This window comes from Polypterus senegalus, chromosome 13 (genome assembly GCF_016835505.1).
Source record: "Polypterus senegalus isolate Bchr_013 chromosome 13, ASM1683550v1, whole genome shotgun sequence".
In the NCBI taxonomy this organism is placed as follows: Eukaryota; Metazoa; Chordata; class Cladistia; order Polypteriformes; family Polypteridae; genus Polypterus; species Polypterus senegalus.
This window is the reverse complement of record NC_053166.1, coordinates 58,219,707-58,245,875: the sequence shown is the minus strand read 5'-3', so window position 1 is coordinate 58,245,875 and position 26,169 is coordinate 58,219,707. Positions and strand designations below refer to the sequence as shown.

Sequence of the window (26,169 nt, the reverse complement as noted above, 5' to 3'; positions counted from 1 at the left end):
TATTTGGTTTCGAAGACTTACAATGTCTATATATGTACTTTAATATACTATGCCAAATACTGTCAACATCACATTTTTATTAAAATCTAAATTATTTAGTTATGATTTTTATGGTCCATACAGAGTAGAAGACACATTTTTCAAAAAAGAAAACCCATGGTTGCACTGTCCTGGAACTAAAGTACCAATTGTTACAATTTGACAATAAGAACATTTTGATACCCTCTACTAGTTATTTTTGTGCAACTCATTTTAATTTTACTGCAGTACTGGTAAGTGAGCCGTGCGATGGACTGACAGTACATGTGGTGCTGGTTCTTATATTCTTCCAGGTCACTGAATAGGACAGAGCAGGTTTGAGAATGTTACAGCATTAAAGGCGCAATAATTACTCTCATATAATTCTGTTGCTAACTCACCATTGCTCCTTGTAATGTTATGTATAAATCTACCTCAATAAGTGACATCTTCTTGTATATAAAGTATACTGTATGTTATATCACTTTCTAACTTAATGTGTGTAAACAATTACATATATTTTGAACGCTATATAAAAATGGCATAATTTTTAAAGAACAGTGCCTACAAATATTCCTACAGCTGTGTATAAGGCAATTTAGCATTTATTATTCTACTTTTTTCCTTTTGTAATCAGGATATCTATTTGCACTCTACTATGATTAACTGTCTATTAATGTCCTAATGATTTTTTATAAAACATTTCTTTTCATTCAGAGTTCCTTTTGCATTTTTAATGTCTTTTTCTCTATTCTGTAATTGAAGGTGTACCAGAGGTTTGTCGCCACTTAAGTTAATTATTTCACTGCCTGAAATTAACAGCTTGTGATCCCATTTAAGTCATACTGTGTGAAGGCAAGGGCAGGCACCTAGTCATCTTCTCTGCAAGCATAATTCAGTGCACAAAAAAAAAAGAGGTCAAACTTGTGTCAGCTCTTTCATTGTAACATTCTTTATACAGAACACCAAAAGTTAATAGTACATGAGCAAAAGGGATAAAAAAGGCCAGAAGCATATAATATCTCTCTTCCTGCGAATGTGACAGACAACCTTAGGAATAAACTCATGGAACTGGCAATGAAACGTGTTGTGTCTTTTTTGCCTTTGTGAGAATCCCTTGAGAGGGAGGCTCACCTTTACCTGGCTAAATCACCGTTTGTCTAAGCTATGTGAGCATACACAAACTCCTCTAACTTCTTGCCAGAAAGAAGTGCAAGGCTCAGCACAATCACTCCTATTATACATCATGCAGCTGCCTCGTCTACAGTCAACCAATTTATTGTTCTAACTTCATAGAGGCAGGGGCAGGCTAGGGATCTTTATTCATTGGGACAGGTGCGATGCAAGGTTTTATAGATAAAAAAGAAACATCCAAGTAAGAAAAAAACTATATAAATTAATTCTCACGCCAAGGAAATGGAGATTAAAAAGAAAAAAATCAAACAGTTTGACACTGGGCATGTTTCCTGGAAGTGTTTCTGTTTCTTTAGGTTTAAAATAACTTGTGTTAAGACTGGAGAACTAAAAATAGACATTGAAGCATACAGTTAATAAAGTACAAATACAATGTGTATGATCAGCAAAATTTCCCAAACTTGCACTTTACCATGATGTCTAAAGGAAAACAAAACCACAAAAGAAACCTTAGATGATCGGTTTTATTTGTTTTTACTCTTTACAATTTGCAAAAAAAAAAAAAAATAGAAAACTAGGGATTGCTTTATAAATGATGACCTGAATAAACAGTGATGTTTAATGAAATCATGATTGGCATGGGTGACCGATATGACATAATGTAATTTCTTTATTTTAATATATACAAATGAATTTTCTTTAATATGTCTCCTGAATACTTTGTATTAGTTTTGGCCTTGGAAAAGATGAAACAGTTCTCTGTTTTTATGTGGATCATATATACAGTATCATGAATTGTGTACCTCTTTTTCAAAAAGGATATTCCCTTACCTTTACTATAACCTACAATAATCTCCTACTTTTTCTCCTTCTATAGTTTTAGTGCCCCCTGAGTCTTGCTCTTTTGCGTGTAGGTGGCTAAGCTGGACACTTCCTACCTGCTCTTCAGAAACACCTCAGCCATCTGATCCCAGTCTGATTAATGTCTGCTTCTATTCTCTCCCCCTTCAAGCAGCTTGTCTGTATACATACACACATCAAAAATGTCTTTCTTATTCTTGTGAGTTTAATCTTTTACTGTAGCCCATAAGAAAGTGCCTGGAATAGCACCAGATTTTTGAAACTGGGTCCTGTTCTTAAGATAAAAGAATTCTAAGCCTATACACATTGCTAAGAATAAATGCTTTTTCAGTGCAAAATAAGCACTTGAAACTCTTGGTAAAAAAAATCTAACCAATGACAAAAAGAAAATAGCTACTTTACAGAAGTAGAGGTTTCATGACTTTAAAAGTGTTTTAGTATGGTATACACAAACAAACATGACTGCAAATGCATTATGGTACATCAGAAAATGATAAAAAGTTATTTTTTACATAAGAGTGCCCTAATGGGCAGGGGATTGAAACCGAGAACCAACAAAAGCAAATATTGTGACCTGGAAATGAGAACTACTAGGGTAGTGATGGATTAATTCTAGCCAACTGAGATGCAAATTTTATGCTGCTTTAATTTCACACACCAGACAAATTTGAAAATACAGTTAACGATTAAGGTTATTTTGCAAGAGTCAGACAGAATTATAAAATACTCTGTAGACTGAGTCAGCGTTCTCTTTCACTTTGTATATAGGTGGGGTGCAAGGTCATCCTCTCCAGAAGAGGACACTTGATCAGTCTTCACTCGGCTTTGCAGATTGGGTTTCACTACACCACCACACACAATCCCCAGTTAAGCTGTTTGAGGTCCAGCTTCCATCAACATGCCAAACAGAATCACCCTCTCATAGGCAGAAAAAGATTAGTCTTTCCCAGATTTGCTTTTTCTTCCATTCTTTTTTAAATCTGTTATTTTGTTTATCTGCCTTATGTTAAGAGCTTGTTCGCAGATCAGGAGGGATGACACTTGAAAGCAATATCTTGTATTCATATATAAAGCTGAGAAATTTAAGGACCATGAATGGTAAAGGCGGCTCAGTGTATTCTTACACTCTGAATAAACATATAATTCCACATATAGCAGGATGTCCTAAATTCTACAAAAATCAATATTTCCTGATCTTAAAACCTAAATAGCTCTACTTGGTAAACATAAAACTGCTTGTAGAAAAGCAAGCTGTACTTTACATATTGAGGGTGGCAGATTATAGACTATGCTAAGAAAAATCTCTGTACTTAGAATCGGATTGTGACCCAAAATAAGTTGTCATTATAAAACAGAATCCTACTGCTCATGACAGCCAAGCTAAAGCTGTGTATTTCACCGGCTGTCCTGCACTGCTTATACTTTCCATAAGTAAACCTTGCCAACATTCTTATTTGGTCATTATGAGATAAATAACACAAAATTATAAAAGAAAACAACTTTTTAAACTTAAATTCAGTCTCAAAGAAGAGTTCAATGTGGTGTGCTGGCTGATATTGAATTAACATTTCCTAGTACCAAATTACTTTTTTAACTGCAGCATTTTACAGTACATTACAGTAACATGTTAGGGTTAATGTTATTAATCAGGCAAAGCTACCACTATAAGTAGTGAAATAGATAGAAGAAGTCAGCTCAGCGAATGCTTCAAGTTTCATTTGGTAAAGGTTAAAGAAGACTATTTGATCTTGCAATAAAAAAATCTCTATTAATTTTATCATTGATCCATTCATCTTGGGACATGTCTTAAATTAAAAACAATGTTTCTCATTGGTGGGTCCCTACAATATAATAAACTATAAATCTTTACCTGCTTGGAAGCTAACAAGAGACTTTACCTCTGATTTATAAAACAACAGACTTGCCTGAGCAGCAATGTGGTTCACATGTGATTAAGCTGATGATAAAGTTTCTAGCAATGTTAATTCATTCTTTATCACCTTAAACCTGAATTTAGCAGAGGGTTATTGTTTTTAGTTGGGTTATTTTGGACAAAGTCTAGATGGTGCCATTTTTACTCTAATACTTGTCAGACAACTCACACATACATTTTGTCGAAGGTATATAACATGCAGACCTAAACATTTGGTCAATTTTTAAAAATAGCAAGAATCTTGTTGTTGTCTCAGCTTGCTTGGAGCTGATTTTTGACTTTTTGAAAATAAGGTCACTTACAAATTTCTTTAATCATCACAAAAAATTGTTGTTGATCTTATATATAAACGTGTACGCATAGAAGTGTGTGTATCTGTCTGGCCCGGAAGTGAGAGGTGGAGATGGGGTAAGGGCTCCACCTCCGAGGAAACAGAAAACTCGCTTAGCTGCTAATAACACAAGCGAGGCCAGCACGTCAGCAAAACGAAACCTCAGAAGAAAGACAAAGTCACTCAGCCGCTAACATTGGCAAAACGCTATCCCTTTTACTTTTCCTCCTGCTGCTAATACACAAACAAAGCGAGTATGTTGGCAAAACGAAACCTCAGAAGAAAGACAAAGTAACTGAGCTGCTAACATTGGCAAAACGCTATCCCTTTTACTTTTCTTCCTACTGCTAATACACAAGCGATGTGAGCATGTCGGCAAAACAAATCCTCCCAGGAGAGAGATGCCCAGAGTAGTTCCTTTTAAATACCTGACATCTCTACATTTCAGTTTTTTTTCTGACGATTATAATAGTTTTTAGGACTCTGGGCTTTTTACAGCACAGGCTTACACAGCTAGTAGAGTCTATAAAATGGATATAACAAAAGCGAAGTCTGCAGCATTGCTTTAGATATTTAGAATGATCAGTTGTCTTCAGCTTCTAATTTACAATCTGCATCTGTTTTTAGTAGGAAAACAAAACAGTTACATAAATGCAAAAGAAATGTATTATGAATGCTCAATATGCATAATGTAGCTTTTAAAGTGCTGGGAGGGGGTTAGAAGTTCATTTAGCAGCTCCTACATCTACATAAATGAAACATTGATTTAATTGTAATAAAATCTTGAGCTGTCTTTTACTGGAGTGACTTGGCAGTATATAAGACAAATACACAAAGGCACACAGAGTGCACAGCTGATTTTTCCACTTGCTTGAGAAAGAACAGTCCTTTACATAAGTCTATCATCGTCGTCATTCAAGAATTGATTAACTAACCTGTGCCAATGGCTGAAAACATAAGAATTTGTCCACCTAGGTTGGCAGCCACTCAAATGATTGCTCAATACAAATGTGATCAGTGATCTGGAATACAGCAATGGAACTAATCGAGCCTTTTATCTAAAATATCTGAAATGTAACTTAACTTGCTTCTACTCTATATAAATGATTTACATCTGTTTGCTTCATAGCTATGCGTTGACATGTAATAAATAAACAACTGGATGTAATGGTGGTGACAAATTTCTGCAATAGCTTCTGCTCTGCAGAAAAAGCAATGTTTTTATACAATGCAATTTCCTGGCCAAATCATTGGTAGCAGAAACCATAAACTCCAGCCTGCCTCACAATTCAAAATCTTTGTCAAGTTGCATTTGAAAAGTTCACTACTGTGGCTCTGCCACCCTGACAGCTACAAGAATATCAGCCTCTGATCCAGTGCCAGAAACCATCATTGCTATTCACTCTAATACGAACCAAGCGCTGCCACCACCCTCCAGGTTAATGTGATGATGGAGGGTGGAGGGGGAACACGTTGTAAGTTAGAAAGATAAAGACAAAATGCAATATGCGACATCTCCCCTCAGACCTAGTTTTAAAAAAAACTGACTGTCACTGCCTTGCAGCTGTTGAGCCATGTATACCTTTTCTTTCTCCTCATTCATTGTACTGTATTTTAGCAAAGAGAGAGTGAGTACTGAAAAAGTCACAAGAAGAAATCATTCTTTAAAAAAATTAGATTCATATATAATTTCTTAAGGTGTCTTAAATTTCTTCATCACATTTATTGGTTCACGTTTAGCATGCACTGGGATAATGTCAACCAAGCACGGAAACAGAAGCCATTGCCAATTAGGAAGAAGACTGAAAACACTAGCATAGCTGATTACTGTATCTGCAATTGGCAGGATTTTCACAAATAAAAAAGCATTCCACTGGTACTGTACAATGCTCTGCTAGAACAAACACCCACTTTTTTTGCACATTTTACAAAGTGAGAAGCATAGAGAGGGTCATAAAGATGTTGAAGTATATTAGGAAAATATACATAGAGAGTTATAGAAGAGAAAAATTTCTATATTAGCATAAATACCATATTAACATAAATAGCCATAAAAAGTAATTAAAAGCTTCTGAAACATTAGATTAAGAATGAATTAGAATGTTAAGCAAATAAGATAGGTCAAGCAAATAGTGAACTAAAAAATCAAATATATTGCATTATTTTTTAAGCTTGAAGCAGAATTGCTAGCGTGGGAAAGAAGGACAGGAATGACACATAGAAACTATCTGTACACCTTTGCGGACAAGATAGGAAGCTAAGAACAAGGTGGCCTTGGTGGACACGTGAGAAACCGGCTGGATTGGTGAATCAGCAAAAGGCTTTTGAACAAGGTCACAATGATGTAATGCATGAAAGTAAAATTAGTGTATTCATGTATTAGCATAAATAAATATAGACAAATATATAAGCATTTGCCTTAGTGTAGATAGAAATGCAAGTCAGGACTGCCCCGCAATGATTAAATAAAAGCACATACCATATTTCTTTTTAAATTAATAGCTTAGCTTCAGGCCACCATTATAACATAGTCTGAAAGGCTTAGAAAAGGAAATGACACCATAAAAGCCCAAAGATGGAAAAAGGAAAACATCTGCCCGGCCAAAGACCAATCAGAAATAAGCAAAACAGAAACTAGAGATGAACAATGGACAGTAAAAACAGGTGCACAATGAGCTAATTGAACGAGGTCAAAGTGATAAGAAATGATATGTAAGTTTTGGGTTTTGAACTGTTCAGGGCTCAGCTCAATTTGGCCGTATTGGAGTCCGTGTTGTTATTTGTGTTTTTTTATTGCAATAAAGCTTTAAAACTCTGTTTACCTATCCTGAGTTCTAATAGCCTTAATTTTCAGGTAAAAAGCCTTTTGGTGACAATTTTTCGCCACAACACAGTAAAACTTATTACTTAAACTTAAACATATTAAGCACTATCTTTTTGTGAATTAGGCAATATGTGCATTACATACCTTTTTTTTTTTAAAAAGAAGCTATATGCTTGCTTTCAATATTAAACATGGAAAAATCAACATTATAAGAGAGAATTTATAACTTGTTCCTTTACATGACATGTTAACTGGCAAGGTAAGTAAGTCAGTCCAGTACGTCCGTAATAATTGGAAATTTCATGTGTCAGTTGTTGTCCCTGGAGGGTGCTAGTAAGCCAAACTCAAATGTTGCCAGTGAGGAAAAAGTAGGGAAATTAAAAATCTATTCCTTTATTAAGTCAAGTGTTTTTATTGTCATTCCATCCATAAACAGTATGGCAGCATACAGTAGCAGAAAATAACATTCCCTAGGACCATGGGGCAACATACACAAAAACACAGAATGAGAGCAAGAAAGTTAAGAATTATGCTGTTCTATTAATAAATATATCATAAGTGAATAAATAGTAATCATTTTTATGTGAGTCTTAATGGGTTGGTATACAAGTTCTACGTGCTGGCTTACTACATCTTGGTGTGTCTTATTAATTTTGCGTCTTACAACATGCTTGAAGGTATGTGTTAATGTAGGGCAAGGTCCGTGGCAAGGTGGAGTGGTGGCTCTGAGGCTAGGGATCTTCACTGGCAATCATAAGGTTGCCGGTTCAAATCCAGTAAATGCCAGTAGGGACTCTGCTCTGTTGGGCCCTTGACTAAGGCCCTTAACCTGCAATTGCTGAGCGCTTTGAGAGTTGAGAGTTAAGCGCTATATAAATGCAAAGAATTATTACTTAAGAATTATTAAACGCATTCTACATGAGAATGAACTAAAGTGAATGTCAACAGAGAAAAATTACTTTCCATTAAGTCAACTTCTCCGCTACCAGCAATGAGCACAGCTCATAAAATTGAGTGGTAATCAGACCACAATATATTCAGGAAACATGCAGTATTTTTCCAAAATAACACCTCAACTAATTCAGATCTGTATACCCTGCTCTAGACAATTCTTTGGATTTAGCAGATACCTCTGCAAAATATGACTTTACAATCAGCAAGTTTTATGCGTGTTAGTTTATCGAGTACAATAGGTTTAAAAGCCACATGAAAAAAATGTAAACATCTGAATAACTATTTTCAAACTTTAAACAGCACCCCAATATAAAGGATTTATAATACAATATACTGTTCTATCATGAATGTACAGTAACAATACTGGGTGCCATTAACTGGGTACTCAGTATTTTTGCTAAAATCGTGTGCTTAAATTATTTCTATCAGACAGCTACAGCACTATCTCATGGCACATATTCTTTTTCTAGAGAGTTTTAGTAATTGTGTTTGCATAAGAACAAACTCAACAGTTTAGGAGGAGCATGACGTGACCTAAGCTATAAATGCTTAATGCATTACACTGGCACGCACATTTGCAATGCCTTTTTAAGACAGGACATATCATTAACAGCATTTTTTCACTACACTCTCCAGACATCAAAATTGGTATTGAAAGATTCAGATATCACCTGTGTCAAATGACCAAAAATAAGTCTTGAGTATCGCATAGCAGCTTTTATTTAGTACAATACATCTGTGTAAAGTTTGAATGGAACAGCTTGACAAGTCTAGAGGTTATTAATTCAAATTTGAAGGAAGGGAAAATACAATATTAAAAGTAGACTCACACTTGCCATGCATAGTACTCCAAATCCCCAGTATACTGCATGAACTGCTATGCAGTGGCAAATACAGAAACAATATCCTGTAGCAAAGGAATCAAAGGACTCATCAACCTAGACCTCAGGGTTAAAGTCTGCAGTGCACCATACAATGTATATGTCTCAGTTTTATTCCATATGGTATGGGATTTGCAAAAACAGTGCTAATGTTTGTGATGTGCTACTATCAGAATGACAGATGCAGTGCATTTTACTACTATAATTGTTTGTGAAGCAAACATCATCTGTTGGAGTGACAGAGAAAGAGAGACATAGCAACTGGACAGACACATAGACAGACACAAGACATATATCTTTTTATTAAGTTTGAATTATTATCATGTGTACAGAGTACAGTGAAATGCTTACTTGCATGTGCGAATCAACATGCAACACAATGCTCTCTGGCACTATGATCAGCGAGTATAATAACCTTACCTCAAAACTTCTGTCTTCCTTGCCTGGGAGTTTACAACACTGCCTTTAGAAGATAAATACACTTAGCAGATTTTGGAAAATGATCACAAGATAACAGTAATAAAGGTACATTTGCTCATGGACCTCTCAAGTCTCGAAAACTGTTAAAGGACGTGTACTTGCTATCTAGGTTACAAGTTCATGTGGCACTACAGCCATGACAACAAGATTATTTCATTGAGATTTTTCTTCTGTTGTTGTTAAACTCTGTTTGGTGACTCATAGCTTTCTTATGCCCTTAGTGTATGGCACTCAAATTAGAAAGACATTCAATTTTACCCTTATCCTTATTCTGCAAACCTATATTTTTAAATAAAAATCCATTCAGTTTTGAAATATCTTGTTTATAATTTAGCTGTACATGCTAACAGATATATAGATCAACATTACTCATCTCTCATGATCCCTCTAAAAGCAATTTTTCTTTAAATAAGTGTCTTGCACAAATATTCCCAAGCACTTAACATTCACATGAAGGCTTTGGAAGAACCAGGGCAGAAATTCTGCCTTGACATTTCCATAATGATGTGATTGCAAGGCTGCAGTGAGGGGCTCATCTAGTGACAAATGTTTTTAAAACCATAAATGCACCCCTGCTGTTCCGAATGAAGAAAGTCCTAAACTTTTCTTGCAAAAAGATGAGACTGTATAGCATATTATTTAAAAAATTGTAAATATATACCAGGATTGACTTGTGTATATTTTTCATGCTATACTAATATATTTTATTTACAACTACTTTTTCATATATCATTTATTACTCTGATCACAAAGCACTGAATTGGGATTTTCAGGAAATTCCATTCTAGATCAGAGCAGTGTCAAAGAAATTATGATATTAGAGGGCCAATTGTAATATTAAAATACATTCATTCTTCTGAGTTGACTATAACAAGATAAGGGATGGTTACCATTAAAAGCAGGAAATGCAAAATACATTTAAAAATGAAAAGCAAAATGTCAAATAAGAATTTTTTATTTCTTTAGGACTCATTTTTTCCTTTTGTGAGCTGCTGTTACTCTAAAGGCAGAGTTGTCTAATCTTCAGAATAAATGGTTGGGTTATGATGGTTTCTTCTGTGCACTATAGTATTAGTAGACAAGTGGGTTGAGAGGGAGTCTGGCAGGCTTCATGGTGCAGAAGAATAAATTCATTAAAAAGACTGACAGCATAAAGTAGTTGAAATAGAGTAAGATTTCTGCTTGGCCTTTAAGGAGAAGAATTGTATTGATTAACAATAGGAAAGAATTGAAAAGCATACCCTGCTTGTTCATAATACCCTGCTTGTTCATAGTATAGTTAGAACTTTATTTCAGAATGTAATATGTATTCAGAATGTAATAAGTATGTAAAACCATAATATTAAACACAATAAATTTAAACAGGTATGTATATGGGGAGGGAGGGGGCCACAAAAACTTAGTTTATTTTTAATTGAATTGTGTAAGTGATAGACCATTAGATCAATGGTTGGAGTTTCAATGATAGTAAAAGGAGAAATACGTAACCTTATTTTCCAGTTACATTGTGTCTACTTATGGTCATCTTTGTATTTTTATCATCCTAAGCAAGAAAAGAAGCTGAGAATATTTTCCTGAAGGACAATTATCCCTTGCACGATATCTAAGCATGATGAGATGCAATTTTTCTTTATAAATGGTTTGCTAATTTTTTGTTAAATACACCATCCAGCTATGGTTCCCTGTTTTGTAATAAGCTGAATTATAGATCTGTTTAATAAGCTAGTCTGGAAGTTTTAAGGTATGTGTACATTATTTCTCTGTTACTTTATTGTGGAAATCACATCATATTAGCATGCACATTTCTGGAATATTTTAATTGTGGAGCCACTGAACCTGTCTTCAAAAAGAACAATGATAATGATTATAGGGATGTCAATATAATTTCACTGTACTGTAATATTCAAGCATTTGTAAATTGTGATTCTCTTAATTATTTCCTTGAGCAATACAGTCATGCGCCAATTTATCTTTAACCGTGTTGAGACCATTTATACTTAATGGCTGACAATCATAGGAAAACAATAGGGTAGTAATGTTCTAGAAATTGCCAAAGCCATCCACTACAAACCGCCAATGTCTATATGCCTTTTGTTTATCTAGTACTTGCTGCAGTTCCGTCAGCCATAGATTCAAACACTTTACATAGAAGCAGTGGGAGAAGCAGTAATGGAGCTGCAGATGTAGCAGTCTCCCAGCTGTCTTCCTTCCTGTACTAATGCTACAACCAACAACTCGCCACAATGAGCAATAAAAAAAAAATATATATTATTGCACTCAGAGAGCTCCAATCTTTGGGGCACTGACTGATCATGCCACACAGAATTTTTTTTGTGTAGCCCTCACATAGCTGGCACATCTTTTTTGCTTCCAATCTGTGCAGATGGTTCCCAATTTTTCCATCGATCGAGAAGACAGAAATGCCTTGTAAGTAGTAATAAACCTTTTATTATTATTTCACAGGTTTTCATATGGTCTATGACCCTTGGAGGACCCTTTATGACTTGATTTGTCCAAATAGCTAATTCTTACACATTCAGCCCTTATACAGACAAGGCATGCGGCCGACAAAACTTGAAGATTAGTTTGTGCTACTCTGCAGTTAAAGTATAAATAATGGTAATCAGCACACCTTTGATTGCAACGACCTGTGCACTTTGTGACCAACATACAGCCAACTTGACATACAGCCAAACAGACATTCCCAAAGGGAGCCATAAATTGGTGCATGACTGTACAAGTATTTCTAAATTGCCATTTCTTATTGCCATTTAGTAATCATTGCTTGACAAGCTTTTAAGATTGATGATCTTGTCCCAGAATACCATCAGAATTTATCTGTGAAAGAAATGATGACAACTTTTCTTTCCACATTCAAAAGAAAACTATTTTTGCAATAATCCAATAAAAGTTAAAGGCCTTTGTTTCAAAGAGTTCACTGCACCCTGCACTTTCCAATATTAATTAAATAACTGACAACCAAGATGTACACTCAACAATGATCACACATACAAATTACTTTTGCATTTTAAAAGCTGCTCTGGTTCATGCAGACAAAAACTATGAATAATTCAAAGAAAAAATATTGAAGGGGTTTACTCTCCCTAGCTTGCAAAGTGTGTAGCTGGGTTTTGGTTGTGTTTCCTAAACTTCTGAAGCAAACATACGACAGTGGTCAAGCATCTGATCCCAGGCTGAATTCTGCCTTGCAGCCAGTACTTTGCAGCAGCGTGCAGCAGTAATAACTAATTTTAAAACATATCTTATAGATAAAAATCTACGCGTGGATGTGTGTGTGTCTGTCTATCCAGCCCAGAAGTGAGAGGTGGAGTCGGGCTAATGGTTCCACCTCCGAGGAAACAGAAACTCATTTAGCTGCAAATACATAAGCGAAGCTAGCACGTTGGCAAAACAAAACATCTGAAGAAAGACAAAGTCGCTTAGCTGCTAATGCACAAGCGACGCAAGCATGTCAGCAAAAGAAGAGACGCTCAGAGTAGTTCCTTTCAATTACCTGACATGTCTACATTTTAATTTTTTTTCTGATGATTTCAACAGTTTCTAAGACTAAAGCTAATATGTTATATTTTCCTTCCACACCTACAATTTTTCATGATGTGACACTATAAATGACTATAAGTAACTACCACCTTGCTAATAGTCAATGGTTTAGAGTTACAATAAAAGGGAGGGGAAACAATAAAAATTCCCACTACTACAACTGTCTTTCAAATATGTCTCATCCTGATGTCTGCACATCTACTTTGAAAAATACAAGAGCTGCTGTATCAAATGTGCCATGGGGATTAACAGGTCACACCAGTATTTTTTGCATAAGATCTAATTGCCTGCTAATTGTAGGTAGTTGGCATTGTAGCACTAGCGAACCATTTAATGAGATGCAGAAGAGAGTGAAGTCAAGTGTGAAAGAAGGTATGCCATGCAGTAGCAAGACCGAGTAAGTTGGGTTAGGATTGTTTGAATTTGCTTTCAGTTGTTACTGGTAGAGTTTTAGTTTGTTTTTGCATGTACTGCTGCTCAATTAGGATCAGTTGCAGGCCAGTTCAGAGGTACGTACAGCAAAGGTTCTTTGCTTGTGGACTAGTGGCCAGGTAGAGCTGATTGTCTGTTAAATTGGGGGTAGTTAGCATTGTAGGATTGTAATGAAAGCGGACAAATGCCTTCTATTTTCTCCCTTGATATTATCCATTTCCCATTTTGGATGGGTTCAGAACATATTATCCAGGTTCTATGAATGTTAATTTCAGGTAAGTATGCAAGTGTACAAATAGTTAACAATATGGGTAAGAGATTCTAACTATATGGTAATTTATAGTCATAGTAGTCTGTGATAGAAAATTGTAATGTCAATAATAATAATAAAATTTATATGCAACTAATATTAGCGATTTTACAAACAAACTTCTCCATCTAATGTGGTCATTAATCTCTGTTTCTGTTCATCTTATTTTATACTAATTTAAAAAAGCAACATTTTGTAGAATAACACTGCACAACAATTTTTTTTAAAAGTCTCGCTTCCTGAAAGGTTTTTGCTGATTGTGACAGGTACCTACTGGGTATGCACAAATATAGTTTTGGTTGTAAGGCATCACGTAGGAACTCTGAGAAATAGACATTTATATGTTTACTGACAATAACATATTTAGTCACGTTTATGGTTCGCATAAGCTATTAAATTCAACAGAATTAAAAGTGTTTTGTTCCTGATTTTCTTTTGTATTCAATGTCTGGTGCATCACGCTGCAGTGCCCAACAGTAGTCAGCAAGCATTGATGGATTCCAGTTGCCCTGGTATCATTTCTCCATCATAGCAATGTCCTGGTGAAACCTTTCACCATGTTCGTCACTGACAGAACCGAGAAGAAGTCCAAGTGTGAGTGGAGGAAATGAGACATGTTGCACTTCATTGTCTTGTATGCTTTGAGAAGTTTGTCTACTAGCTGAATGTAGTTTGAGGCTCTGTAATTGCCCAGAAAATTGTCAACAACGTCTTTGAAGGCTTTCCAGGCAATTTATTCTGGCCCAACCAACAGATCTTCAAACCACTTGTCACTCATAACATGTCTGATCTGGGGACCAACAAAAATGCCCTCTTTGATCTTGGCGTCAGTTATTCTTGGGAACATATGTCCTAAATAACGAAAACCTTCACCTTCCTTGTTCAGTGCTTTTACGAAATTCTTCATGACACCCAGTTTTATGTGAAGGGGAGGCAAAAATATCTTTCCTGGGTCGACAAGAGATTCATGTGCCACATTTTTCTGTCCTGGAACTAACTTTTTATGGAGTGACCAGTTCTGTCGAGAATAGTGCATCGCTGTGGCAGGGCTGTCCCATTCACAGATGAAACAACAGTATTTTGTATAGCTGAGCTGCAGTCCTAGTAACAGAGCAACGACTTTAAGATCTCCACAGATATTCCATTTGTACCTGCTATACTGGACGTGTTTTAGCAACAGTTCCATATTCTCATAATTTTCTTTCATGTGTGCTGCATAGCCACAGGTACTGAAGGATAAATGTTCCCATTGTGTAGCAGAACAGCTTTCAGGCTTCACATTGACGAATCAACGAAGAGAAACCACTCTTCCGGGTTGTTGTGATCACAACCCAAGGCCGAGAACAATCCTTCAATATCACAACAGAAACAGAGACTGTCGACTTGTGCAAAAAATATGGTTATATCATGATGTCAGCCTCGAAACACAGAAATTTTTGTACCTGGTGACAGCAAACACCATTCCTGCAGTCTTGAACCCAGCAGCTTGGCTTTTGTTTTTGACAGACCCAAATCTCTGACCAAATCATTCAATTCGGACTGTGTTATCAGATGTGGATTGCCTGATGAGCATGGTTCAAAATCCGGGTCAATGTCACTGTCGGTACCCTGCATTGCAGTTTCTTCTAATGTCCAATCCTCTGGTGGTTTTGGAATTGAAAGACTGTCTTCAGGTGGCACGGGTCTCATTGCTGAAGGCAGATTAGGATAATCACTTCTTGTTTTTGGCAGAGAAACCATGCACACATTAGTCAAACAGAAGTAACAGTCCGTCACATGGTCTTTCTGTTCTCGCCATATCATCAGAACAGCAAACTGCATCATCTTTCTAGTGCCTCTGAGCCAGGCTCTCAGACTGACAGCACATGTCGCACAGCAAATGTGAGGCACCCATTCCTTGTCTTGATCACCAATTTTTCAGCCGCAATACAGATGATGAGCTTTCTTCACAAGAGCAGTCATCCAACGTCTCTGAGGCGCAAGTGTATATTTACTACAGATATAGTAGAGCGTATCACGGCTGTTACAACATTGACGAGACATATCGCCCGACACCAAAACATCTACAGCATCAAGCTTATTTACTGTTATATTGCTACAGATACTATACAATACTCATACTATAAATGCACACTGACTGACTATCTATATAAACCAAATGAGCAGGATTGGTGTATGTAAGCCACCTTTATACCATGCTGAGACAGCGTCAAGCTCATTCAGACCTGCCCAGGCATGCCCAGGATGTCAACTTCCACAGAACAGCTTCCAACCTGGCCAGATTCCATGCCCAAACCATTGTTGATAAGTTAGTTATGGGAGCGAAAATGTTTGGATACAAAAATAAGAAAAATTCATGACAAAATTGCAACAGTACATGATGTGATATTTGTGATCAGCACCCAAAAATCTATAAGAAACACCAAACAGTGTTCAAGAACCGAAAACTTTGCTGTGCAGTGTAATAAGTCTATAGTTGTAGCTAGTTTACTTTCACAAAAGTTGTTAATTTGTCTTACTTTTCTTACGAGCTATACAGCTTGTGCAGTGGGGCATATAAACTCATCAGTCACACAAAAACTTGTTAAGTGAACTTTTACATAGCGAGGTTCAGGTGAAACAATGCCTGATCAGGTCACCTTTAAAATGGCCTTAATTCAAGATTGATCATAGCAAACCAAAGATTATACTTAGTTTTTGCACATTCCATAATGGCATGTTTATATATATATATATATATATATATATATATATATATATATATGTGTGTGTATATATATATATATATATATATATATATATATATGTGTTGTGTGTGTGTGTGTGTGTGAAGCCATAAAAGGAAGCATTATTAAACACAAGGAAAAGGATTGAGTGCAATTCAAGGGTTAACTAAATGTAACTGAAAGCTGAACATGCAAGAGGACTCTGCCTCGTCTTTTAGAAACTACCAATGTCATTTTCCAAAGTTAGAATGAGGTAAATGAGTAACCATCACATCTCCAAAAAGCAGGAATAAGATGATGGGAAATCCCATATATCCCTCCTAAGAAGCAGTGCTAAGATCAGTAGGACAATCCACAGAACACCCCTGTTAATAATGGAAGAATCGCCATGAGTCAGAAATTGCTGATGGTGTTAGTTTATTGGATGAGGTAATAAAGTTCTGCATATTAAGAGTCAGATGATGCGATGTATTAGATGAGGTGATGTAATTAGAAAAAGTATACAAGCAGACAAATTGTTTAATTGATTGCTCACACAATGTTCTACATTCTCATCTTGGCTCCATGATTGCCTTCTTTGAAGACTGAAGAAAGTTTTTTCCAGAACAAGAGACAAAGGATGATCTACTGTATAATACCGCAAGTGTGCTGTAATTTGTTTGGATTCATGAAAGGAGTCAAGACTGATGTAATAAAATCCAGTTTGGCTTGTTCACTGACCACAACTGGATGTCCAATCTCTGTATGTGTCACCTCACTTTCAAAATGGGACAGAGATGAAGTCATTGTCATAATGATTAAATAAACTATGAGAAAAACATAAAAGTAAAATGAAAAAGTAAAAATTAAATAATTTGGAACTAAATATGGCAAAAATGAAACTCCATTACAGAATGGTGCAGTTAATGAAGTATCCTACAGGCTGTTTGAAAATTTGCTATTAGTAATAATAAAGATATAAAGAGAGAACAATACAAGAACTGTAATGGACTTGTTCTCAGATGGTCAACTACATGTGGTAATATCAAAAAGTCCAAATACAAGTAAGTTAGATTGTAAAACCAGTTACATGCTAGCAGTATTATCTATTAAAAAATGTATACTTTATGACACATATAAAGAAATGCTATTAATCTTAATATTCACCCAACAGATCTCTATAGTTCACTGTAATGTGATGGAAGGAGATAACAGAAACTCACAATTACATGAATATGTATACAAGCTAATCAGAGTTTTAGGATCTTGCTGTTTCTTCAAAATTATAATATATAATAATATGAATTAATTTAATTACATTTATATAGCACTTCTCTAACCTACTCAAAACAAGTATGTCACATTTAGACTTCCGATTCTGTATTAGTGAGCTAAAACAAAACATCTAAAGACACATTATGCACAAAATAGGGCAAATCTTATAAGATTTTCAAACTATTTGTAAAGAATTGCCAATTTTAATTTCATTTATTTTTATAATTGGCCTAGAAGAGTTATTTAATTTATCCCCAGAGTCTCTTTGGATTTGAAAATTACATTAAACAGTGCCATAGGCGAGGCCAGACTCAAACGTCCCTCTAGATTGATTTAGCATTATATGAATTTGGTTGCCTTCTTGTTTTTTAATTAATGTTAATTTTCTAAGAGTACAACATTGCTTGATACAACAAATGGCAAAACAATGCTAACTTTGAAGAATCCTTATATTTTTATATTCTCCAATTTGCAATAGGAAACACATTTAGGAAATAAAGTGAAGGGGTCTTATTAAAAAATATAGCATATAAATATGGCCTTAGGCCATTATAAAATAGACTGGTAATTATGAATGAAGCTGCTAAAATGTGACCTTGCTAAGACCTTAACTGAGAACCAAACCTATTGTATTCCATTATAGAGAGGAAATTAGAAAATTAGAATGATAACAGAGAGCTTGGCGGAAGTTCTGAGATCTTCCAGAAGGAAGGATTACATGCTAGACTAACTGAATTACTGTCCATTATCTAAGAAGCCTGATCCAATTTTAGGGGTTAAAAAACATTTTCACAAAGGCTATTTTGTTTCATCAGAATCTCAAGTCAGTAATGAGGTCTTAATTTTGATAGAACTAGAAATAAGCTTATATGAGGTCTCTGATCAACTGTGCAGAATAGCAAAGTCACAGTAAGCTTTTACAGTAAGATTAAACCTCTAAACCTTCAAAATAATAGTTAAAATGATAACAGCAAGAAGTCATTTAAACCTCCACGGCTTTCTTTTCTTTTTCTTGTATAATATATAGTTGGTTTATGTTGTAATTACTGAATTAAACATTCTAGTTAAAAACACTATAATTAATATGTTATTGTTATTCATGGAGTGGACATCACTGTGCTCTCAGCGGTGTTCTATAATTCAAGGAATATTGTCAGTAAATTCAATGACAAAACATAGCCATATTATTTTATGGTGTTTGTGTTTACCTAATAATTCATTCTGTTACAGAAAGCTTTGTCACTTTTTGCAATCAAACAGCAGAAACATCTGTCACTAAAGAGAAAAATCATTAAAACACAACTGAGGTTGAGATGATTGTCACAAACCATCTCTTAGCTACATCTCTCAAGGACTGCAAATTATAAATGAATGTTAATTATGATTACAAACATATTGCTGTTTGGCAGAGACAGGCTACACTAGGTAAGTTGGAATCTGTAACCAAAAATCTTTTGGTTCATTAATAAACTTTTAATGGCATTTACGCTTTACATGTTATACTGTATATTGATTTGTATTAATTGTATAAATCAATGTTTAAATATTATGTGGGGAGTGTGGAAGAGAGGTGAAAAAGAGAGTGCAGGTATTGTGGAGTGGGTGAAGAAGAGTTACAGGAGTAATTTGTGACAGACGGGTATCAGCAAGAGTGAAAGGGAAGGTCTACAGGACGGTAGTGAGACCAGCTATATTATATGGGTTGGAGACGATGGCACTGAGCAGAAAGCAGGAGACAGAGCTGGAGCTAGCAGAGTTAAAGATGCTAAGATTTGCATTGGGTGTGATGAGGATGGATAGGATTAGAAATGAGTACAATAGAGGGTCAGCTCAAGTTGGACGGTTGGGAGACAAAGTCAGAAAGGCGAGATTGCATTGGTTTGGTCATGTGCAGAGGAGAGATGCTGAGAATTTTGGGAAAAGGATGTTAAGGATGGAGCTGTCAGGTAAGAGGAAAAGAGGAAGGACTAAGAGGAGATTTATGGATGTGGTGAGAGAGGACATGCAGGTGATGGGTGTGACAGAACAAGATGTAAAGGACAGAAAGATATGGAAGAAGGTTATCCGCCGTGGCAACCCCTAATGGGAGCAGCCAGAAGAAGAAGAAGAAAATGTTTAAAATATGATGTCTTGTCTTTTTGTTGCATGCTAATTTCATTATATTGGTTTTGTAATTATTTTGTATTCTGCTTGGCTTATAACAGGGGCAGCACAAAAAAGAAAGATTAGTATACATTAAATTGCCAAAATAACTTAAAATCAAAAATCAGAATCTGTATCTTTTTCTATATCACATAAAAAAGAAAAGTAATGTCCAAAACTGATGTTTCAGGAATAATGAAATATTCCATATTTTACTGTATCATATTCCATATGCCTGATTTCGTTCATAGAGAGTAGTTTATGTTTCTGTGCTAAGCCAAATGTACACAATGAGCACACAAAAAGCTCTGCAATGGATAAATAAAGAAGGATGCACATGTTACTTGAAATAGTCTCATCAGCTAGAAATACTGTGCCTGCCATGTTTAACAGAGCGTCTGGCTAATGTTTCCTGGACAGCATCCATTGAAACAGACCTTCCCTATTAGATTCAATTTAACATGCAGCTTCTCTGAACTCCACACCCATACTGATGCTTCCTTAGGAAATAGCTACAGGCAATCAAGTTAAATCCTACGCATCCCCATGACCCTCTTCCTACAACTTTGGCTTTGTGTCAGGGCCAAAGAAATCAAAAGAACAACAATAGTATTGAGCCGGGGGGCTGTGAGAGCGGTAATTGTCTTTACAGATGGCATATGTGAAATCTGCAAAAAAAAAAAATATTATGGCTTGGTTTCAGAATTTACCTTACAAATGACTCAGATTGTTAAGGGTATGAATGCCTTTCCTAGGTGAATGTTTATGATATATTTAGCCTTTTCAGTTTTTTTTATTTTTTTTAATTTGAAAAGACAAAAAAGAACCCTAGGAATATTATGGAAATCTACATCAATATATGTAGTTAACTAATATATTTAGATTATGCAGTCTGATTTCTATATATATTGTTGATACTCATTTGAATTCTTAACTTTAATTAATATGGACAGTACATTATCTTGTGCCTGTCCAAGCATTCTTTCATTGTTAAGAAAACTTATGTTTTATTCATGTAATGGTGTGTTAAGGGCCCATCTAATCAGCTTATGCCTACTCTTTCTAAAAATGTCTGGTCGAATTTCCTTCTCTGGGTTGATGATGGTCTTTTATTTATGTTATGTGTAGGCCAAGATGCATTTTGACCATAGTAATGGGCTCACCATTTTCTGGATGTTCCATTTCACCAATGCTACCATCTGGGGTGGTGCGTTCATAGTGATCCTCTGGAAGGGCCAATGGTCCAATCCGTGGGCCTAAAGAAGACTTACTGCTGGGAGTTTCTGATTCTTCCAGTCCACTGTCATAGTAGCTGTGCTGCGAAGGGTCCTGCAGGTCTTGAGACTGATTGGCTGTGGAGAATGTCACTCTTCTATGTGGTAGCTAGAAGAAAGTGGAGAAGAAAAATATACGTTTTAGTTATTTGTATCTTTAAGTTAAACATATGCATGTTTAGGACTGTTGCACACTATCTTAGCTGTAATGAGCAGATGGCCACCTGGGTCATTTTTAATTCCAGTTCTTACCATAATCCGATTTGAATTTCTGCACATATGTTTGACTGACCTCTCTAGTTTCTTGCGGTCACTGTAATGTTGACTTGTGATGTGAAGGATTCAATCAAACATTAAAGCTTAAAAAGCACTTCCTGCTTAACTTTCTTTTAATTGACCACTTGTTACAAAAGGATACCACAAACTGTGCTGCATCAGTCAGAGAATATGCATTAATTAGTACTATGCTTGGAAAATAGAGCCCTGGATCAAACTGATGCCTGCGCGCCAAATCATTTTGATTACAAAGGAATTAAATTTTTTAAACCACAGGACTAATAGCATTGATCTATAATCTGTCTTCATTGTACGGGTAATACGATAATTTTTATGTAGAAATGTCTAGGATAAGAAAAAACGTCTTATAAAAACTTCAACTGCACTTATTTTTTTTCCTAGCATTAAAAACTCCTCTTCTAACACATGGAGATACACAATAGTATTTTTAACTAGATCTGCAGCTTTTATTTTATTTAGAACAACCAGATAACGCACTATTTTTCTTGATCTCTCATATTTTGTTCAATCAATTTGTGACTTAGTTATTGAAAAGATATTTATACCATACATGCAAATGAAATTTCATCCATCCTTCATTTTCAAACTTGCCTAATGCAGTTGAAGATGATGGTTTGAGGGTTGGAATTCATCTCAGCAGTGTCAGGGGCAAAGCAGGAACTAACCCTGGATGGAGCACTAGTTCATCATAGAACTCATTTTTGGATAGAGTCACAATCTCTCATTCGGAGGAAGTTTTAACAAATAAATCTAAAGCACATATTTTTGTGACGAAAACTAGAATATGCAAAGGCAAAAACCCATGCAAACACAAGAAGAATGTTACAAACTCCACATAGGCCACGCCTGGGATATGTTTGAACCCAGTACACTCTGGACAAGTGTGGCAGTAGTAGCACTAACCGTTTCACCTGTGTACTACAACATGAAAATATTTTACAAAAAAAAAAAACGAATTACTAAAATATTACTGCATTGGGCTGGCACCCTGCCTGGGATTTGTTCCTGCCTTGCGCCCTTGTGCTGGCTGGGATTGGCTCCAGCTGACCCCCATGACCCTGTGTTAGGATATAACGGTTTGGATAATGGATGGATGGATATATATATTTAATCTGAAGCATTCTTATAGCAAAAGGTTGGATGTTTCACTAATGTTCTTGGCCATATTTGCTTTTTATTATAAGCATGTTTGGAATTATGTTTAGGACTATTTCTCACAATTTCACAGAGATATTACTTATGCAAAGAGAAGGTCCTGTGACGATGTGGGTTCTGGCTCCACACTCCCTTTGATGTTGGAAGCACTTGAACCCAACACCGTCGATAATGTTGCCGAATGAGCTAGTCAATGGAGGCAAATTACTGAGCAAGGGGAAGGTAGAAAGTGCAAAAGTGCTTTTATTTAAAACAGTCAACAAAACAAAACAGTGTTCATAAATAGTGCAGTTCTTCAAATTCATTAAATAAATAATCCATAAAAAGAACGTGGAGTAAAACCAATAAATAGAAAAACAATCCTTAAAAACGAGAGGTTAAAATCTTTTTAGGAAGCAGTCTTAAAACCATCAACAAATACGGTGCTCTTCTGTTAGCGTCTCACCTGCTTATCCCGTATGGGCCAAGCAGCAGGCAAGACGCTCTCTACAGCTGCCCTCCTCAAACACACGCAAGACTGGAGACCTCCCGATCCCTGGCTTCGGTTTGGCTCTCATCCCAGCCTCGAGACTTGGACTCCTTGGTCTCCAGGACGCTCACACCAAGGACTGCCACTCCAAGCCTCCCGACTTCCGCTGCCTTTCTGCGGCCTTCTGCGGCTCGTCGCTTTCACCTTGGTCACTCCCGCTACCTGCTCGCTCAGCGGGAGCGACATCAACACAAACACGCGTGTCGGCCTAACACCCAGCTTCCATGCAGCTGTCCACGAGCTCATTCGCCGCACGTCCGCTCGCTCTTCGCGGCTCTCTCCCTCTCACCGACCTGCTTCCTCTCCTGCTCCCGGTAACCTCCGTCCTCTCCTTTCCTTTCTCTCTCCGATCGTTTCTTTCTCTGTTCGATCGTTTCCTTTCCACCTCTCCCTAAAACCGACTCGCGCTTCTTTTAAAAACGTGAGGGGCCATCACAGCTGCAGCATTAGCCACGGGAGCAATCACGAATGTGGGCAGTTCCTCACCTGTGCACACGGTGAGAAACGCCCACATCGACGACTGCCCCGCTGTCGCTAACAACGCCCTCACGAAGCCGCCTCGGGTGCGATGATTATTTATTTAAAATCAATGGCCTTTTCTCCACGAGCTGTGGACCCATAACACCACAGGTCCAGACATGGAAAGCATATTTAGTTTGTAAAGTGTAACTAACGATCTTATTTCCTGTAGTACAACTTGTAGATGGTTACATTGAACACATACTAAAATTAAATGATGCAGGCTCATTAAAAAAAATTTGAGCTTTTAGCAATAGGGCAACATGGGAATGTAATACTCATGTTGCCCACAGCTGGCATCTTCCACTTGAACCCGGGCCATCGATAGACATCTGCAAAGGATGGTCCAGTGCAATGAGGACACATACTGCAAAAAGGGTGGTGCAAGCAGTGTTTGTGCTTTAAATACCACGAATTATCAAAACAAAGCATCCCAATCAATAAAGGTTCAGTGCAGTCTTCCTCAGTAAACAATCAATCCATAAAAACTGAGTGCGTGTGGAGGTTAAAATCCAAAGTGATTAAATAAACTCAATCATGATCTGTCTCCATTAAAATCTTCTGCCCCCAGTGCATACTATGTCCCTGTAGCTCACCTTATGAGGTGTAATCCGCTATCTGAGACACCATCTAGAATGTGCGGTCAACACTTTAACTGGCCTATGCCCCACTGCCATCCCTCAGCATCCATGGACAGCTCATGAGCTCAGTTCCCTTCTCCCTCAGCACACCTCAGTCCTTTCAGAGTGGATGGCCATCCATGCTCCACTTTGATGTTAACTGGAAGTGACCCTAGCCACCAAGTGTCACTTCTCTGTACGGGGTCTGTTCCCAGCTACCACATATCCTCTCTGTTGCACCAGCCCTACTGCAACTCTGACTTTCCTCCAGGGTTCTTTATTCCCTTTTGGGAACACCTGCAGAATCTCAGCGGAGAACAGCTAAGCTGATTGCAAGTAATCAGCTCGACTCTGCCATCAAGCCCCTGTGGAACAACTGACACCCACAAAGTTGAGCTGAGTCACACTGTTTTTAATAAAACTGAACATAGCCATGGGCCCCATTATGAGCCTTATCATAGGGGACAGTAGAGAAGAGGCAAAAACTGGATACATGTATATCAATCAAGTAAAATTGGTAAAAGCGTTAAAAAAAGGCTGTTTAAATGCTGTATATTTTAAGAATTAAAGATTATGTCTCAAAATGCATGAAGCTGTTCTTCTAAAACAAACATTCATACTTTTAAACTGTTACAGACTAAGAAAATTGCCTTTTTAGTTCTAGCAGAATCAAGCAACAAATATATTTTTGCTAAAAGTACACAACATACAAAAAAAAATGTAATTTTAAAAAACAATCACAAACACACTGGCAACAGTTTGTAGACAGAATGTACATCAGACAACCATCGCAACACAACTACTTTTGGTATGCACACCAAAAAAAAAAAAAAATCACTGCTATTTCTTTCTCAGAATTAGGCTTTAACAGCAAAGAAAATTATACAAGCAATCTTACGTAACTACACAGTTCAGCAAGCTAAAGAGTGTCGATAATGTAAGCACTTGCTTCGACAAAGTGTCCTCTGCCATTTTCGTTTTCTGCTTGGTGCACAGATCTACTTTAACAGATGAATTAGAACCATTAGGTAGAGTTGTGTCTTTTAAGGATGGGTTTCTTTTTCTGCTGTTGAGGCAATTTTCCTTCTGGGTTTGTAAAGTCTAAAGCTTATCCATGGTTGCACAAGCATGCACAAAAATGCTTACTTCCATGGCTTTAATAACTAGCAATTAATTTTATTCACTGCTAGGTAGACCATTCTGCCATTCTCATTTGTGGACATCTATAGGAAAGGAAACATCTATTGTGGGAAAGGTTTGTATTCACTGCGCTCAAGCTACTCAAGCATAGGCACACTGAGGGAAATAATATCAGTAGAAAAAGACCCTTAAATGAGGTTAAATTTTACAGTATCTCAAATACCTGAATACATTTTGAATAAAATACATCTAAGGGGTAGCACAGCAATTCAGTGTTTAGCACAACTACCTAACATCTCTAGGAGACTGGCTTCAAATTCAGGTCCTTTTTTTCTCTTCTTTCCCCACATCTTATAGGCATGCTGTTTAGGTCAACTGGCAAGTCCAAACTGGCCCAGTGTATGTGTGTGTATGTCCAGTGATGGACTGATGGCTGCTCTGAGACTATGCTTTCTATATAGGGTCTGGAAACCCGTGACCATAAATCTGATGAACAACTACGAGAATTTCTAACACTAAGTAGGAAGTACTACAAAATGCATACATTAACTGAAACCTGACCAGTTTCAACTGCAATAAAAAATTTTCTTCTCTCCATCCATTTTCTGAACTCATATTTCGTATGGATCCAGAACATATCCTAACATCATAAGACAAATCAAGATAAAATCCTAGCTGGCACATCAATATATCACAGTGCACATTCAAACATGCACCCACACTTATTTATTCTGGACTGGGGTAAAGTCACCAGTTAGCTTAGCTGGAATTTGTATTTTGGAAAGTGGGAGTAA

At 36.6% G+C, this 26,169-nt stretch overlaps 1 protein-coding gene across 5 annotated transcripts in view; it reads right to left on the bottom strand.

Moving 5' to 3' along the window:
* Positions 1 to 26,169, bottom strand: part of LOC120542166 (protocadherin-1-like) — a 367,416-nt gene that overhangs the window by 122,802 nt on the left and 218,445 nt on the right. For 4 of the 5 annotated variants that reach the window (XM_039774407.1, XM_039774404.1, XM_039774405.1 and 1 more), the window contains exon 4: positions 21,005 to 21,224. The exons of the other annotated variant lie outside the window; for it this stretch is intronic. In XM_039774407.1, coding sequence (XP_039630341.1) covers positions 21,005 to 21,224 — 220 coding nt within the window. The remainder of the gene's footprint in view (positions 1 to 21,004; positions 21,225 to 26,169) is intronic. 5 annotated transcript variants of the gene reach the window in all.